At 70.4% G+C, this 18,135-nt stretch overlaps 1 protein-coding gene across 6 annotated transcripts in view; it reads right to left on the bottom strand.

The window, feature by feature from the left end:
- Nucleotides 1-18,135, bottom strand: part of PLEKHG5 (pleckstrin homology and RhoGEF domain containing G5) — a 90,139-nt gene that overhangs the window by 41,339 nt on the left and 30,665 nt on the right. For 3 of the 6 annotated variants that reach the window (XM_075906547.2, XM_075906555.2, XM_075906545.2), the window contains exon 2: nt 11,902-11,978. The exons of 1 other annotated variant lie outside the window; for it this stretch is intronic. In XM_075906547.2, the coding sequence (XP_075762662.2) occupies nt 11,902-11,978 (77 nt within the window). Of the gene's footprint in view, nt 1-4,344; nt 4,602-11,901; nt 11,979-13,226; nt 13,384-18,135 lie in introns of those variants that run through there. 2 more of the 6 variants (XM_075906551.2, XM_075906549.2) reach the window with 2 other exon arrangements.

Below are 18,135 nucleotides of genomic sequence, written 5' to 3'. Positions count from 1 at the left end.
CCAGGGCAACACGGGGGCCTCGGCTGAGCGTGCCATGCGCCAGGGCGGCACGGGGGCCTCGGGCGAGCACGCCATGCGCCAGGGCGACACGGGGGCCTCGGGCGAGCGCACCATGCGCCAGGGCAACATGGGGGCCTCGGCTGAGCGCGCCATGCGCCAGGGCGACACGGGGGCCTCGGGCGAGCGCACCATTCGCCAGGGCAACACGGGGGCCTCGGCTGAGCGCGCCATGCGCCAGGGCGACACGGGGGCCTCGGGTGAGCGCGCCATGCGCCAGGGCGACACGGGGGCCTCGGCTGAGCGCGCCATGCGCCAGGACGGCACACGGGCCTCGGGCGAGCGCGCCATGCGCCAGGGCGACACGGGGGCCTCGGCTGAGCGCGCCATGCGCCAGGGCGACACGGGGGCCTCGGCTGAGCGCGCCATATGCCAGAGCGGCACCTGAGTCTCTGGCGAGCGCACCATGCGCCAGGACGGCACACGGGCCTCGGGCGAGCGCGCCATGCGCCAGGGCGGCACACGGGCCTCGGGCGAGCGCGCCATGCTCCAGGGCGGCACACGGGCATCGGGCGAGCGCGCCATGCGGCAGGGCGACACGGGGGCCTCGGGCGAGCGCGCCATGCGCCAGGGCGGCACGGGGGCCTCGAGCGAGCGCGCCATGCGCCAGGGCGGCACGGGGGCCTCGGGCGAGCGCGCCATGCGCCAGGGCGACAAGGGGGCCTCGGGCGAGCGTGCCATGCGCCAGGGCGGCACGGGGGCCTCGGGCGAGCGCGCCATGCGCCAGGGCGGCACGGGGGCCTCGGGCGAGCGCGCCATGCGCCAGGGCGGCACGGGGGCCTCGGGCGAGCGCGCCATGCGCCAGGGCGACACGGGGGCCTCGGGCGAGCGCGCCATGCGCCAGGGCGACACGGGGGCCTCGGGCGAGCGCGCCATGCGCCAGGGCGACACGGGGGCCTCGGGCGAGCGCGCCATGCGCCAGGGCGACACGGGGGCCTCGGGCGAGCGCGCCATGCGCCAGGGCAGCACGGGGGCCTCGGGCGAGCGCGCCATGCGCCAGGGCAGCACGGGGGCCTCGGGCGAGCGCGCCATGCGCCAGGGCGACACGGGGGCCTCGGGCGAGCGCGCCATGCGCCAGGGCAGCACGGGGGCCTCGGGTGAGCGCACCATGTGCCAGGGCAGCACGGGGGCCTTGGGCAGAGGGGACGCACGAGGAGAGGGCGTGCAGGCAAACGGGGCACGGCTCCAGCTGGCGGAGGAAAGCGCTGCCCCAGACCAAGGCGAGGAACGTCCGGGCCATGGAGAGCTGCACACGGGCCAGGCTCTCGTGCCCAATGGGCTGCTCTGCTTGAGGGTCGGCAGCCACCGCCGTGCTCTCACTATACAGAACCACCCCGAGCTGCGGCGCCGGCAGCGACTGCTCCCTCTGCCGCTGAGCTGGGCGCTCACCCACATGCCCTCGGGCCAGCCGGGACTAGCCCAGTGCCAGCCTGCCTTGCCCAGGCCAGCAGCTGGCACCTTTGGGCATGAACCCAGCACTCAGGAGCAGCTAAGGGGCCCACGCGATGGCCCCTGGGCAAGCTGGCGGGGGGGCACACGAGTGCCAAGGCCGAACCGTGGGCCAGGGCTGGGAACTAGTTGGCTGAGCCCTGCACAGGGGCAGAGGGATGCTGGGGGGGGGGGGGTGGCTATCCCTCCCCATTGCTCTGGCGGCGCTGTCCCAGTCCCTTGGCTCCGGCTCTCCATCTCCGGCTTCTGTGCCAGCGGCAGAGACACGCAGCCCCCAGGCGCCGGAAGCAGGGGAGTGGCACACGCGGGTGCCAGGTGCTAGTGGAACCCACACACCTAGCGTGGATAGTGAGCAATGCAAGTGGTACCTAGACCACAGCAGACCTCTACAGCATGGGCTGGACACCGGCTGGCTTTGAGCTCGGAGGGTAGAGGCGCCTGTACTCCGCTGCAGAGAGCCCAGGGTCAATCCGCCTGGCGGTGGTTACACCAGGAACGTCCCAGCAACAAGCCCAGCCAGTCTCCCCGGGGGTGAAACGCGCCACGGTTGGGCTGCATGGACAGTCGTGAACCCCAGGGAGCTGCAGGGCCCTTTGGGGAGCCCACCCCGGGCTGAATTCGGGGGGAACCAGCCATGGCACCGAGCAAGGTCCTGGTGGGACACCCCACACGCATTGCCCTGCTGCATCAGCCGCCCGGCAGCAGCCAGCACCAGCGGGCCAGAGCCACTTGGAAACGGGAGCTCGCCCGCCTCCAGAACGTGCTGGCAATCGGCTAAGAAAGGAGCCCCAGGAAACCTGACCAGGCACGCCCTGCCCGCTCCCGCCCGCCCCACGCAACGCGGGCCAGGCCCTGCCCTCCTGTCACGTTACTGGATTTTAGGGAAGCAACCAGATCACTGCTGCACCCATGGGGGGTCCCCAGAAGTGGTACAAAGGGGGTCATGTGAGGTGTCAAATGAAAGCTTACTTGCTTCTGATTCTGTACGTGCTCTTCACAGACCTGTACACTGTCTGGGTGTGACATTATCAATATGGACTCTGTGTCAATATTGGAACCTTCTCTTTGTGGCTGAGCAATAGACGAAGAATGCTCAGCCTATGGACATGCTAACGAGCAAGTCTCCATGGAACAACGGCCCTCTATAGGGCAAGGACACACCTCAAGAATGGGGACTGATACCTAAGAGCTACCAGCAGGGGACACAGGGTTAGGCCACTAGGCAGGTGACCTGCTGCAGCCAAGAAGAGACCAGGAAGGAGGGATATAGGGGCCATGTGGCATCCTCCATTTGGTGCTCAGCTCAGCCCTTCATCCCAGATGCAGGACTGCAGGGAACGAAGAGCCAGAAAGAACTGTGGACCCATCTGGACAAGGATTTTTAAGCCAGCAGTTATAACATCTCTGCTGCAAGCCTGCATCGAGGACTGGGAGATTCGGTGCATGTAACGTATGATACTTTAGCAACCTCACTCTCCTGCTTTTCTTTCTAGCAGTAATAAACCTTCAGATTTTAGATTCTAAAGGACTGGCCCAGCGTGATTTGTGGGTAAGGTCCAGAGGGTAAATTGACCAGGGATCTGTGGCTGGTTTCCTGGAACCGGACAGAACTTGTTCGGGGTAGGTGGGATTGGGTGCTAGGACCCCCCACCTGTGTATGAGGCCCGGGGCCATCTGGGGCACGGATATTGCTGGGGTGTCAGAGGGGTTTTGCTCGGGAGGCTTCAGGCAGGCAGCTGAAGCGCTCTGTGAGACTGGTTTGTGGCCTGTTTGGGAAGGTCTCCAGTCTGGGGGCTATAGAGAGCCCCGAATTTGAGCAATTCGCCCTGAGTGGACGCCCTCAGCTGTGCCCAGACACGGCCGGGTCCCTCACACCTCCCTCCGCCCGCACACAGCACGCCTTGCTAATGGCAGCGCGGCCTGCGAACCACGCACCCCGCCAGAGGCCCCTGGGGAGTCAGGGGCTGGGCCAGGCAGCTGGGGGCCTTGCAGACGGGTTCTTTCCCGCTAGCTGCCTTCCCAATGAACCGGTCTCTGCATGCGCTTGTTCCAGGAGAGCGCAATTGCCCAGCACACACCCGCTGCCTAGGCCGCAGGGGGTCCAGCCAGGGGTCCAGCCATGCCCATGGGAGCAGGGCGGAGCTGTACGGTTTGTGTCTGGAGGGCACCAGGGCTACGGCTCAGCTGTGACACACACTGGGCCACAGGCCCCTCCGGCCACCTCACTGAGAACACCCTGGCATGCCCGCCTGCCTGCGCCGGAGTCGGCCTGCCTGGTAAACCCAAGCGCCACCACAAGTTAGAAGAACAAGGAGCCGGCTGGAGCTTGTCCCTGCCAGCCGCAGGCCCTTGGAGTTGTTGCTGATTAGCCTGGCATGGCTGTGGAGAGGAAGGGGCAGCCTGGGTGCCCTGCGGCAATGCAGCTCCTGAAGCCGGCCTGCTGCCCCGCTCGCTGGCCGTCGCTGGCTGCTGCCCTGTTCTCTGCACAGCCTGGAGTCCAGCTCTGGGCGCCGGCGAGAGAAGCCACCGAGACAGCAGCTCAGCTGGTGGCTGCCCTGAAGCCGCTCGACTGAGCCTGCTTCACCCTCCGGCACAGCGTCTAGCGTCAGCTCTCGCCCAGCCGGGCTCCCCGCCGGGGGACGGGGCATTGGCCCTGAGCCCGGGGACAGGGGCTGCCGCATGTCAGAAGAGCCAGAGAGCCGGGAGGTCCCCTGCGTGCTGCCGGCTGCCTTAGGAACGCCCGCGACCCGCTCTCTGCCCTTCCCACGCACCAGCCACGGGGACCCCCGGGAGCCCCTGCTCCAGCCCTGAGATGCCGGAGCAAGACCGGAGACTCACCGATCCACGGGGGTCCCAGGGGGGCTGCTCCGGCCTGTGCGCCACTCGCGCTCTGCCTCATGCCAGCGCTGTGCTGTGCAGCGCCGAGCTGGGGGGGCAGGCACAGGCGGGGCCTCAGCCCCAGGGGCCCCCTCGCCCGGGGCGAGCGCTGCACCCCCCTGCAGCCCCCCGTCCCACGCAGCCCGGCGGCCGGCAGGGACAAAGCCATGCGAACAGCACGGCCGGAATCTACCACCTCCGCCCGGGAAGAGGCAGCCAGCTGGAATGTACCATTCCTCCAGCAGCGTCTGCCTGCGGGAACGGGAAGAGCCGCAGGCCGGGGGAGGCGGCGCAGGGCAGCTCGGAGCAGCCGCAGCCCCGACCCCCCTGTGCCCAGCCCCCCGAGGGCCGGTGGAGAAGACAGGGCGGGTCGTTACAAACTCCTCACTCCGGGACCTGGGGCTTTAGGGACACCGAGCCGGGCAACACGCTCCAGAGCTGCCCCCAGCTCTGCAGGGGCCTGGCGCCTCGATTTCCCGGCTCCACGCCCTCCAGCCTGGCCAGCCAGGAGCCGCTGGGCCCCACTGGCCAGCAGGGGACGCACCAGCCAAGGCCCCTCCAGGCGGAATGGCAGCTCGACCCGGCACGTCCCGCTGCCCGAGCGCACAGCTCCCTGCCCCTAGCCCCATGGCACAACGGCCTGGTCTCCAGGCGGCAGCCAAAGCCCCCAGCTCCCAGCCCTGCACTCAGCCACAAGGCTGGGCTCCCCCTCTCCGGACCATGGCCCATGTCCCAGATGGGCCCCGGGCCCCTGCCACCCCCTGCGGGAGCCTGGGAGAGGCAGGAGCTGCAGCCCCCAGCGGAAACCCTCAGCACCGCTCCCGGGCTTAACAGCTGCCAGGCCCATCACCCCACGGAGCAGGAAGCAGCGGGACGGGGGACGGGCCTGGGGCAGGCAGCGCCACATGAGCCCAGAGGCCCCGGGACTGACCCAGGCCCAGGGAGCAGGAGTCAGGCTCACGCCCCATCGCGCTGCAGCCGCTATCTGGGGGGAAGTGTCCCGAAGGGGCTCCCTGCAGCCGGGCCCGGGCCGGATCCTGCCGCACTGAAGGGCTGGGAAAGCCAGGCCCCCGGCCCACAGCCCACAGTTTGGGAAACGCTGAGCTACAGGATCCAACCCACGTCCCCACCCCGGAGCGGAGACCCCCTAGGAGAGCATGGCAGCCCAGACGCCAGCGCCTCCCGCCCCGGGCACCACTTCCCGCCCCAGCCCGCAGCCCGAGCAGACCTGTCCCAGAGCCTTTGCCTGCTGCTGGGCCACGCACCATCGGGCCTCCGGCCGCCCCGGGACAGACACAGCAGCTGGTGACTGACAGAACCCGGCCTGCCGGCCCAACACCCCAATGCTGCCATCACCCCCGGGCACCACCCTCGGCCAGAGAAGAGCCGCCTGCTCCCTGTGGCCGGCTGCTTTGGGGGCTGATTCGCAGCCTCCTGTGGGCAAAGGCTGTGCGGCGGAGCGGGGCTGGGCCGAGCGAGGGGCGTCCCGCACTGTGCGCCGACCGCCAGATCCAAGCGCAGCGCTGTCCAGTCACAGCCCGCTCTGGTCGCACCTACATCCCCTCCTGAGCCCCGCCGATGCAGCACTCACCCGGCACAGAGCGGCGAGCCGAGCGTGGGTCTGCCCGTGGCTCCCATTCCGGAGTACCTGAGCCCCTCAGACCCAGCGTGGGGGGAAGCCCTGATATCCCCATTATGCAGCTGGGAAACTGAGGCACAGACAAGCCGAACTGCGCCAAGTCCGTGGCGCAGCCAGGAATTGAACATAGTCTGCAAGGCCAAGTTCTCCCCCTAACCATTGGGCCATCCATCCTCTCGTTTCCCAGCCTGGGGCTCCACGCGCAGAAACAGCCAGGCCAGCCCTGGAGGCTGGGGCGAGGACAGAGGGGTCTGAAGCAAATGCTGGGGCGCGAAAGGCCAGGACCACCGGGCCCTCGTCCACATGCTGGGAGTGCAAACCTCAGAGATCGGCGCCCGGAGCCGTTCGGCTCGCCTGGCCCCTCGCAAGCCACGCAGCCAAGCCCAGCGACCGAGCCGCTCCGCCGCCTGTCTGGAAGCAGAGCTCCTAGTGGCGCTGCCCAGCCGCTAAGACTAAACAACAATCTCCCTTGTGGGGGGAGAATTCCCACCGCCCGGGCCAGGAGCCAGCGCACGGGAGAGCCAGCCCAGTGCCCGCCGCTCCCAGGCCTGGCTCTTCATTGTCTGAGCAGCCAACTCGCCCGTCGCCTTCGGGGGCGGCCGCCCACAATCCCTCCGCGGCCCCAGGCGATTTGGACGTGGAGCCCCGGGGGCGGCGCTCGTGCCCAGCAGGAGCAAGTGCTGCGGGTTGGCGGGAAGCATCCGCCAGGCTGATGAAACCTGCCCCGCTTACCTGGGCCACGGCCGGGGAAGAGCCAGCGCCTGGAAGGCCGGCAGAGTGCAGCTGCCTGCGGACTCAGCGCAGGGGCCCAGCGCTCCAGAGCAAGTCCCTGAACCAAGCCAGCTGCTTGATGAGCAGAGATAAGAGCCCTCAATCCACTCAAGCTTTACATTAAGGAGCAATTAGAGTAAGAGGAGAGCTCCTGGCAGACCTATTTCTGGGCTGGGCAGGTGGAGACAGAGGAGTGGCCGGGCCGGCCCCACCCGGCTGCGGGGTCCGTAACTCCCATGTGCCAGCAAGTGAACCATTCAATCAGCGACAGGCTCAGGGAGCCCAGCCCTGCCCGCCAGGCTGGGACCGGCGACCGCTCCCCCGAACGAGCCCCCAAGCGATGGCAGAGCTGCCGAGCCCTCGCCGCTCTGTGCCAGACACCCCCGCTAGCTCCGGCTCCCAGCATGCCCCGGCGCCCAGAGCCAGGACGGTCACACGTCCCAGACACGTGGGGAGAACTGCAATGGGGAGGACACGTGCTCGGGTCGTGCCCGCTGCCGCCCTTGGCCGCGGCCCTGCACCGCACAGGCTGCCTGGGAGCGGCCAGGGAGCCAGGCCCAGCCCTGCAGCCCCTGCCTCTCCTGGCCCGCAGCTCTGGGGCCCTGCCTCCATGTGGCTGCACCTCGCACACGGGGCTGAAAACTCCCGGAGACTTTCCGGAGGCGTGGGGCAGGCGTGACAGACCCCGGGGCAGGGTGCGGCTGGCTCCAAGGCTGGTGCTGGGTTTGGGGGCTTTTCACTCCCAGGCGCCACCCTCTGACGCCCCTTTCCTTCTCCCCACTGGGCACAGAGCCCGGCACGGCCACGGGAATCCCGCCAGAGGAACGGGACACAAATGGGGAAAGCAACAGGCCTCCACAGGCCACAGAGAGCCCATCGGCCGCTCTCCCGGCTCCCAGCCCGGGCCCTGCATCTCCACGCGCCGGTGGGGGCACGGACATGGGGCTGCTTTCGGCTGCCAGGACACTCTGGCGAACGGGTGCCAGCTGGCGGGGGCCAGGGGGGCTGGTACAGGTGGCACAGCGGGGAACCCCGGCATGGGGAGGTTGTTGCTGCTTCGAGCCAGGGGCTGCGGCAGGGCGCCCCGCACCGTAGTGCCAGCACCGCGGGGGGCAGTGTGATACCGTGGAGCAGAGTCCTGCACCCCGTGGCTGGTGTCCAGGGGTACCCCCCTCCCGGACGTCCCTCCTTCGCAGCCCGCGGCAACACGCAGCTGATCCCCTTCCGCAGCTAACCCGGCTGAACAGGCCCAATTGGATTAGCTTGAACTCTATCGGCTCAGGAACAGCTGCCGGGGGGGATGAAATCCCAGCTGGGCTCCGGCGGAGCTCTCGCACGCCTGCCTGCCCTCCAGGGGCTGCTGCCCAGGCATCTCCCCGGGCTCAGGCGGGAGCACAGACACGGCACCCAGCGCCTGTCCCAGGACCCTGCCCGGCCTGGCCTGATCTCCGCCCTGGCTGGGGCGCTGGCAGCCCGCTGGGCCGGGCACTGTCAGGATAAAGGCAGGCTTCCAGCACACGCCTGAGAGGAGCATTAGCTCATTGTCCGTCTCCTTGGCAGCAGCCTCTTGGGAACGCTCCAGCCAGCCCGAGGAAGGGGCCTGGCGCTCAGTGGCCCCATGGGGCCTGGCCGGTCGCCTGTGGCCCGGGCACTGCTCCCCGCACGGGCCGGGCAGGGAGCTCCGCACCCCGGCGCGTTCCCAGGCAGCTCTCCTGGGACTGGGAACAGGCTCCAGCCTGGCTGGTTTCCATGGCGGCCACAGAGCCAGAGGCCCGGGGCCGTGGCGACAGCAGGGATGTTAGATTTGATGACGTGGCTAATGGAAGAGCCAAGGCCATTTGCATCGACTGGTCGCCAGGCGCCTCTGCTGTGGGCTGTTCCTGCTCTTCAAAGGCGGAAGCGCTGCGGGAGCACGGGCCGGGGTCACTCAGGCAGCGCCCGCTGGCCCGTGCTCTGAGCGTTTCAGAGCGGCAGTGCCGCGTGGAGCCCGGGGTCCCCAGCTGCCGCTTTGAAGCCCCCTCCTCTTGGCCCCCCTTGAGAGAGGCAGCCGTGGGGGAGCAACTCGTCCACATCCCTAGTCAATAACCCGCCCGAGCCCGGGAACGTGGCCGCACTGCTATACCACGGAGGGCACGACCAGGCCTCGCTCCCCTGCCCGCTGCTCAGCCACAACGCTCACCCCAGCGCTGCTGCCCACAAGCCCCCTGCCAGGGGGTCGGGGGCCTGCATCCCCAGAGCAGGGACCCGTTTCCCCACACTGCCATGCCCCTGCGGCGCGCCGGAAAACGCTCCTGCGGAGGGGCTAGCGGGCTGACCCAAACCGTGCGCCGAGGGAGGGGCCGACGGGCCCGGGGCCTTCGAACTCTGCCCTGGGCAGCCCCCCACTCCCGCAGGGGAGGCGCGAGAGGCAGGGGTCTGCGGGCTGGAGGGGGCAGTGCTCCCGCGCAGAGCGCTGCTCCAGGCTGTCGCCCCGGCGCGTGGGAGGAAGGGACCACGAGCAGCCAAGAGCGCGCAGGCCTGCTCCTCGGGGCACTTCGCACGGCAGAGCGGCCGCCCGGCCCCAGACAGAGCAGCAGCCGGGCCAGCCCCTCTGGGCCCCAGGGAGGACGGCAGCGTCGTCCCAGCGCCTCCTGTCCTGTAACGTCCGCGCTGGAAGGGGGGCGCCAGGCTCGCGCTCCCCAGGCGCGGTCTGCACCCGGCTGTCAGCGGCACGACACGGGGCTGCTCACGCTGCCCTGGCCCCGCACCTGGCCTGCTGGCCGGTTCCAGTGCGAACGCGCCGCGAGCTGGGGGACGGGGCTGGCTGCGTCCTGCGCCTCACGAGGGGCTGCACTTTGCACCCGGCCTGCTGGCCCCTGCCTGGCCCCTGCCTCCAAGGCAAGGTGCGGGAAGGCGGGCGGCGGCCTCAGCAGCCTGGGCCCCAGCCAAGAGCTGGCTTAATGCTTCCAGCTAACCGGCTCCTGGGGAGGGGCTGGCTGCTGGCTGCCTCTCTGGCCGAGCGGGACTTCAAGGGGCCAGAAAGGAAGTGCAGGAATGAGTCGCTGCTGCCAAGCCCCTCTGGCCCCACCCGCGAGAGTTACGAACGGCCAAAGGCAGGGTTGCACCCCGGTCCCTGCAGCCGTCTGCCTAGCGAGTGCTCTGCAGACTCCGGCTCCCCCTGCCAGGCGCACGGAGGGCCACGCTCCACAGCCCTGGGCGTGGCACACGCACCCACCCAGCCAGCACCCAGGCTACGGCTGTCGACAGAGGGATGCAAATCAAGCACGTCAAAATTGCTAATGAAGCCAGGATTTAAATATCCCACGCCTCATTAGCATAAACATGGCCACCGCTTTTTTTCAAAACGGCTTTTTTCGAAATACAGCTGTGATCGACAGATCCTGTAAGCCTCATTTTTTGAGGAATACAGGATCTGTCGGGAAAGGGTTTATTTTTGACAGATCCACATCTAGACTGTGGGGTTTCTTTTTAAAAAAAAAAAAACAGTTTAAAAAAAAAGCAGCGGCCATGTTTATGCTAATGAGGCGTGGGATATTTAAATGCCGGCTTCATTAGCAATTTTGATTTGCCTAATCTACATCTCTCTGTCGACAGAGAGGTGTAATCTAGACGCACCCCCAGACGCCCTCAGCGCCTCCTGGCGCCCAGCCCCTCAGCAGCCTACTGCCCCCGGAGCCTGTCTCCTTGGCCACGGCCTGTCCCAGCAGAGAAGAGAGGCTGAAAAAATGGGGAAAACACGGTGGGAAAAAGTCCACGTTGTTGCTAGACTCGTTTTTCATTTTCCACATTTTCACAGTGTTTTAAGTGAATGTATCCAAAGGGTTTGAGATTGGATAAAGCAAAATGTCAGTTACAAAGTGCCCGATATCAGCAAATGAAACATTCCACAAGAGCTGAATAAAACAGAATGGAGAAACCACAGATGCGGCTGCCCACAGATATAAAGCACGTGGACAGCCGTGGATAGAAAGTGTGCAGACAGCCACGGATTTGCAAGGCTCAGACTCATAGACTCATAGACGTTAAGGTCAGAAGGGACCATTTTGATCATCTAGTCTGACCCCCTGCACAGTGCAGGCCACAGAATCTCGCCCACCCCTCCTAGAATAATCCTCTCACCTATGTCTCAGATATTGAAGCCTTCAAATACTTTGAAGGCCCCAACATGCAGAGAATCCTCCAGCTGTGATCTGTGCCCCATGCTACAGAGGAAGGCGAAAAACCTCCAGGGCCTCTGCCAATCTACCCTGGAGGAAAATTCCTTCCCGACCCCAAATATGGCGACCAGCTAAACCCTGAGCATGTGGGCAAGACTCACCAGCCAGACACCCAGACATCCTGCCCACATTCTCTGGGAGCCCTGGCTCTGCCCTCAGACCCAGCTACTCTCATGGGATCACAAAGCTCCATCAGGAATTTTGGAGACGGCCCCTTAAAAGCGAAAGCAAAGGGAACAGGCTGCCTGCCCCGGCAGGAACAGTCTCTGCTCGGCCGGCTCCAGCCAGAGGAGCCATCAAGCCCCTGCAACCAGTTTGAAATGACTCATTTGCCAGCGGCCAGCGCCCGGCTCCTGTGCCGTTCTGTGGGCAGCGGCCCCAGGGGAGAAGCACGGGACGCGATGGAACCTTGATTTGCAAGGCCGGGAGGGGGTGGGAAAGGGAGACCCCCTCCAGCTGGGCCCGGGCTTCTCTTGGCTCCCTGGCTGGCTGGCGAGACAGACACGACCCTCCCTCACGCTGCCGAGCGCACGAGCGCTGTGGGAACCCACCGCAGGGTCTGGCAGCCCTAACTCCAGGGAGAAGCCTCGAGCCCGGCTCGCCCTTGGGAGCTGTTCAGCCAGACACCACGGCGGTGGTGCCACGGCTCCGGGAACCCGAGTGCTGGCCACGCGCACAGCGCCCACCTCAGCCCACCTCCCCAGACGGCCTGTGGCTCCCCGCGCCCGGGGGCAGGAACAGGTGCCAGCCGTGTCCGTCACCCCCGTGAGCTAGAAATATCCCTGCCTCCCAGGGCCCCCCGTCCCCAGGGCCCCCCCATCCCCCGGGCCCCCCAGGGCCCCCCCGGGCCCCCCAGGGCCCCCCCGTCCCCAGGGCCCCCAGCCGTGGTACCTTGAGAGCCCTCCTGTGGGCAACGCAGCCGGGATTTTGGCAGCGCCGAGCCTCATCCTCGGTCAAGGTCGGATCGCCTGGAGGGGGAGGGGGAGGAGGGGGAGGGGGAGGTTAGCCGTGGCAGAGCGGGGGACGGGACGGCCAATGGGCAGTGCGGCGCCAGCATTCCGGCCCCCAAGCTGGACTAGAGCCGCCCCCCCCCCCGGTCACTGTCCTTGGAGCCAGCCAGCCCCAGGCCACAGGGCCACGTGCCCGCAGGGCTCCCTGGGAACAGCGGCAGCTTCGCCATGGGGCTCATCGAAAACCCAGCAAGAGCTGCTCCTACATGGACAGAGCTCTGGGGGGGTGGGGGTGGGGGTGGGGGTGGGGCCAGCTGGGAATCCCCCCCCGGTTCCCGCGGGGACAGAGCTCTGGGGGGTGGGGGTGGGGGTGGGGCCAGCTGGGAATCCCCCCCCGGTTCCCGCAGGGACAGAGCTCTGGGGGGGTGGGGGTGGGGGTGGGAGTGGGGGTGGGGCCAGCTGGGAATCCCCCCCCCGGTTCCCGTGGGGACAGAGCTCTGGGGGGTGGGGGTGGGGCCAGCTGGGAATCCCCCCCCGGTTCCCGCAGGGACAGAGCTCTGGGGGCGGGGGGGGAGGCGCTGGCTGGGAATCCCAACTCCCCGGTTCCCGCAGGGACAGAGCTCTGGGGGGGTGGGGGGAGGCGCTGGCTGGGAATCCCAGCTCCCCGGTTCCCGTGGGGACAGAGCTCTCGGGGGGTGGGGGTGGGGGTGGGGCCCGGCTGGGAATCCCCCCCCGGTTCCCGCGGGGACAGAGCTCTCGGGGGGTGGGGGGGAGGCGCTGGCTGGGAATCCCAGCTCCCCGGTTCCCGTGGGGACAGAGCTCTCGGGGGGTGGGGGTGGGGGTGGGGGTGGGGCCCGGCTGGGAATCCCCCCCCGGTTCCCGCGGGGACAGAGCTCTCGGGGGGTGGGGGGGAGGCGCTGGCTGGGAATCCCAGCTCCCCGGTTCCCGTGGGGACAGAGCTCTCGGGGGGTGGGGGTGGGGGTGGGGCCCGGCTGGGAATCCCCCCCCGGTTCCCGCGGGGACAGAGCTCTCGGGGGGTGGGGGGGAGGCGCTGGCTGGGAATCCCAGCTCCCCGGTTCCCGTGGGGACAGAGCTCTCGGGGGGTGGGGGTGGGGCCCGGCTGGGAATCCCCCCCCGGTTCCCGCGGGGACAGAGCTGTGTGTGTGTGGGGGGGGGGGGGGGGGAGGCGCTGGCTGGGAATCCCAGGTCCCTGGTTCCCGCGGGGCAGACGGCTTTACGAGCAGGCCGAGAGCAGACCGAGCTCACACACGAGTTCCAGCGGAGCCCAGCTCGCCAGCCCCCGGCAGGGGGAAGTGCCTCAGGCAGTGGAGCCAGGGCCCCGCGTGGGAAGAGCTGGACGCGTCTCCCTCCCTCCCAGCTCGGAGCAAGCGACCCGCAGGCCCCGCAGGGAGCGTGGGAAGCAGGGAGCCGCAGCTGAGCTGGCTGAGCAGAGAGGCCCATAAAGTCGCCCCCCCCAGGCCCCACATCCGGGGCATGGCAGGCGGGGAGGCTCGCGGGGGTGGGGAACGGCCCAAGCACTTTGCCTCGTGGGGCTGGGCCATGGAAATGAGCCTACGTTGTGAAGAGCCGCTCCCCGCCGTGCGGCGACGCTGGAGCCTGCGGAAACGGCTGGGGCAGCGGCTCCGGCATGCGGCGCTCAGGAGCTTTGGCGCTCCTAAGGTGGCCCAGAAAGTGCCCCCAGACCGCACGTGAGCCCCCAGGCTGGGCAGCTGTAACGGGGGACAGGGCTGAGCCCGGCACAGAGCCCACGGGGTGGGAGAGCTCAGCTAACCAGGTGCAGCCTGTGCCAGCCCCAGCCTCCCCCGCCGGCCCAGGGAACCCACGTGCCCAAAGCTGAGCTGCATGGTGCAGGGCTGGCAGGCTGCTCCCGGGCTGGGCCCTGGCGGCACCACCCAGTCCCGATTCAGAGCCTCTGGCTGCAGCCCTGCGCCCGAACGAGCCAAGATCCGGAGGAGAGAGCGTGTAAAAGGCCGCTAGCCCAGCCCTCGGACAGCGCCAGGCCGCAGCCCAGCTGCTCCGCAGGACCGACTTGCTGCAGCCCCGCCCGTCTGCTCTGAGCGCCAGCTCCCCAGGGCCGGCCCAGGCGCCCCGCGCTCTCTGGTGCCCCCTCCTCGTCCCCCCGCCCAGTGCCGGGCTGAGCCTGCCACGAGCCAGGCTGGGAGCAGCTTCCAGCAGACGCACGGGGCTCCCTGCTGGGCTTCCAGAAAGCCCTGGGTAGGGCCCGGCGGCTCGGCGCCCATCGGCTGTGCCCCCGTTAGCCCCGGCCCGGTGCCCTGCCGCCTGCCCCACCCTCCGCTTGGCTCCTGCGTCAGGCAGGGCTGGCCCTCGCCCCGCCCCCGAGAGATCTCATCCTGGCCGTGCCTGAGTCCCTGCTCCTCCACCCCCAGCCGCCGGGTCCCTCTGGGACGCTGACCAGGGCTCGGAAACATGCTCAGCAGGTCTCGGGCTGGGAGGGAGGCTGCACAGCCAGGTGCTCCAGCCGCCCCACACTCACCCCTGCCCCCAGCCCCTGCCCCTCTCTGCACACAGGGCTCCAGCGCAGCAAGGCCAGACCCCCGGGGCAGCCAGCGTCCCAGCCCAGCTGCAGACTGCTCGGGGCTGAGACTCGGGGCTGCATGGGCCTCAAACGGCCACGTTTCCCAATGCCACATGCTAGGCCCATCAGCTCCTGGGAGCACAGGGGAGTCAGACTGTCCCCGGCCCCTCCAGGTCACCCCGAGGGGCTAGCAGGCCGGGACGGATCCCGTACAGCCGCCGGGCGGTGCCGGGTCAGAGCCCCCCCGCACAGCCGCCGGGCAGTGCCGCGTCAGAACCCCCCCGCACAGCCGCCGGGCGGTGCCGCGTCAGAGCCCCCCCGCACAGCCGCCGGGCGGTGCCGCGTCAGGGCCCCCCCGCACAGCCGCCGGGCGGTGCCGCGTCAGAGCCCCCCCGCACAGCCGCCGGGCGGTGCCGCGTCAGGGCCCCCCCGCACAGCCGCCGGGCGGTGCCGCGTCAGAGCCCCCCCGCACAGCCGCCGGGCGGTGCCGCGTCAGAGCCCCCCCGCACAGCCGCCGGGCGGTGCCGCGTCAGAACCCCCCCGCACAGCCGCCGGGCGGTGCCGCGTCAGAGCCCCCCGCACAGCCGCCGGGCGGTGCCGCGTCAGAGCCCCCCCGCACAGCCGCCGGGCGGTGCCGCGTCAGAACCCCCCCGCACAGCCGCCGGGCGGTGCCGCGTCAGAGCCCCCCCCCCCCCCGCACAGCCGCCGGGCGGTGCCGCGTCAGAACCCCCCCGCACAGCCGCCGGGCGGTGCCGCGTCAGAGCCCCCCCGCACAGCCGCCGGGCGGTGCCGCGTCAGAGCCCCCCCGCACAGCCGCCGGGCGGTGCCGCGTCAGAGCCCCCCCGCACAGCCGCCGGGCGGTGCCGCGTCAGAGCCCCCCCGCACAGCCGCCGGGCGGTGCCGCGTCAGAGCCCCCCCGCACAGCCGCCGGGCGGTGCCGCGTCAGAGCCCCCCCGCACAGCCGCCGGGCGGTGCCGCGTCAGAGCCCCCCCGCACAGCCGCCGGGCGGTGCCGCGTCAGAACCCCCCCGCACAGCCGCCGGGCGGTGCCGCGTCAGAACCCCCCCGCACAGCCGCCGGGCGGTGCCGCGTCAGAGCCCCCCCCCACAGCCGCCGGGCGGTGCCGCGTCAGAGCCCCCCCACACAGCCGCCGGGCGGTGCCGCGTCAGAGCCCCCCCACACAGCCGCCGGGCGGTGCCGCGTCAGAGCCCCCCCACACAGCCGCCGGGCGGTGCCGCGTCAGAGCCCCCCGCACAGCCGCCGGGCGGTGCCGCGTCAGGGCCCCCCCGCACAGCCGCCGGGCGGTGCCGCGTCAGAGCCCCCCCGCACAGCCGCCGGGCGGTGCCGCGTCAGGGCCCCCCCGCACAGCCGCCGGGCGGTGCCGCGTCAGAGCCCCCCCGCACAGCCGCCGGGCGGTGCCGCGCCAGAGCCCCCCCGCACAGCCGCCAGGCGGTGCCGCGTCAGAAAGCCCCCCCCCACAGCCGCCGGGCGGTGCCGCGTCAGAACCCCCCCGCACAGCCGCCGGGCGGTGCCGCGTCAGAGCCCCCCCGCACAGCCGCCGGGCGGTGCCGCGTCAGAACCCCCCCGCACAGCCGCCGGGCGGTGCCGCGTCAGAGCCCCCCCCCACAGCCGCCGGGCGGTGCCGCGTCAGAGCCCCCCCGCACAGCCGCCGGGCGGTGCCGCGTCAGAACCCCCCCGCACAGCCGCCGGGCGGTGCCGCGTCAGAACCCCCCACACAGCCGCCGGGCGGTGCCGCGTCAGAGCCCCCCCGCACAGCCGCCGGGCGGTGCCGCGTCAGAGCCCCCCCGCACAGCCGCCGGGCGGTGCCGCGTCAGAACCCCCCCACACAGCCGCCGGGCGGTGCCGCGTCAGAGCCCCCCCCCACAGCCGCCGGGCGGTGCCGCGTCAGAACCCCCCCGCACAGCCGCCGGGCGGTGCCGCGTCAGAGCCCCCCACACAGCCGCCGGGCGGTGCCGCGTCAGAGCCCCCCCACACAGCCGCCGGGCGGTGCCGTGTCAGAGCCCCCCCACACAGCCGCCGGGCGGTGCCGCGTCAGAGCCCCCCCACACAGCCGCCGGGCGGTGCCGTGTCAGAGCCCCCCCACACAGCCGCCGGGCGGTGCCGTGTCAGAGCCCCCCGCACAGCCGCCGGGCGGTGCCGCGTCACAGCCCCCCACACAGCCGCCGGGCGGTGCCGCGTCAGAGCCCCCCCGCACAGCCGCCGGGCGGTGCCGTGTCAGGGCCCCCCCGCACAGCCGCCGGGCGGTGCCGCGCCAGAGCCCCCCCGCACAGCCGCCGGGCGGTGCCGCGCCAGAGCCCCCCCGCACAGCCGCCGGGCGGTGCCGCGCCAGAGCCCCCCCGCACAGCCGCCGGGCGGTGCCGCGCCAGAGCCCCCCCGCACAGCCGCCGGGCGGTGCCGCGCCAGAGCCCCCCCGCACAGCCGCCGGGCGGTGCCGCGTCAGAAAGCCCGTGACGTAGTGTTGGTACCTTGCTATTTGCTGGGCTTGGGCTGTGGGTGACCCCCACTGTTTACTGTCTGGACCACGGCCCAGCGGAGTAGCTGATGGGACAGGGAGGTGCCTGTCCGACCGGTTACCCCCCCAGGGAGAGGGACAAAGGAAGGTGGATGCCGCCCCTGGCTGGGGGCAGGGCTGGAAGGGACGGTCTTGTAGTGTCTGTCTAGGAAGCAGGGGAGAAGGGGCTAGGGAGGGGGGCTGGGATTGTAGGGCCCAGCCACCCCCCATCTCAAGGGGGGGCACTGAGTCCTCCTAGCCCCAGCTGGGACATCGATCTCGTACCCCGGGGCTGCGCTGCTGGGCCAGCCCGTCAGCTGGGATATTAAATGTAGATGAAATAACTAATGCAACAGCTGATGGGATTTCCGCCGACTATTCGATTAGCTGATAAGGCACCTCACCATTGAACTGTAGCAAGAGCCTGCTGGGCCCTGCCGGGCACTTGCTACAGTTCAAAAGCAGAAACTCCGCAGGGAGCGTCTGCAGGGAGCACGGGGCCGGCGGGGGACCGGCCCTGCAGGGAGCACGGGGCCGGCGGGGGACCGGCCCTGCAGGGAACACGGGGCCGGCGGGGGACCGGCCCTGCAGGGAGCACGGGGCAGGCGGGGGACCGGCCCTGCAGGGAACACGGGGCCGGCGGGGGACCGGCCCTGCAGGGAGCACGGGGCAGGCGGGGGACCGGCCCTGCAGGGAGCACGGGGCCGGCGGGGGACCGGCCCTGCAGGGAGCACGGGGCAGGCGGGGGACCGGCCCTGCAGGGAACACGGAGCCGGCGGGGGACCGGCCCTGCAGGGAGCACGGGGAAGGCGGGGGACCGGCCCTGCAGGGAACACGGGGCCGGCGGGGGACCGGCCCTGCAGGGAGCACGGGGAAGGCGGGGGACCGGCCCTGCAGGGAGCACGGGGCCGGCGGGGGACCGGCCCTGCAGGGAGCACGGGGCCGGCGGGGGACCGGCCCTGCAGGGAGCACGGGGCAGGCGGGGGACCGGCCCTGCAGGGAGCACGGGGCAGGCGGGGGACGGGCCCTGCAGGGAGCACGGAGCCGGCGGGGGACCGGCCCTGCAGGGAGCCCGGAGCCGGCGGGGGACCGGCCCTGCAGGGAGCC

The sequence above is a fragment of the Pelodiscus sinensis genome, chromosome 24 (assembly GCF_052426305.1).
Source record: "Pelodiscus sinensis isolate ZL-2025 chromosome 24, ASM5242630v1, whole genome shotgun sequence".
NCBI lineage: Eukaryota > Metazoa > Chordata > Testudines > Trionychidae > Pelodiscus > Pelodiscus sinensis.
This window is presented reverse-complemented; position numbering and strand designations above follow the sequence as displayed.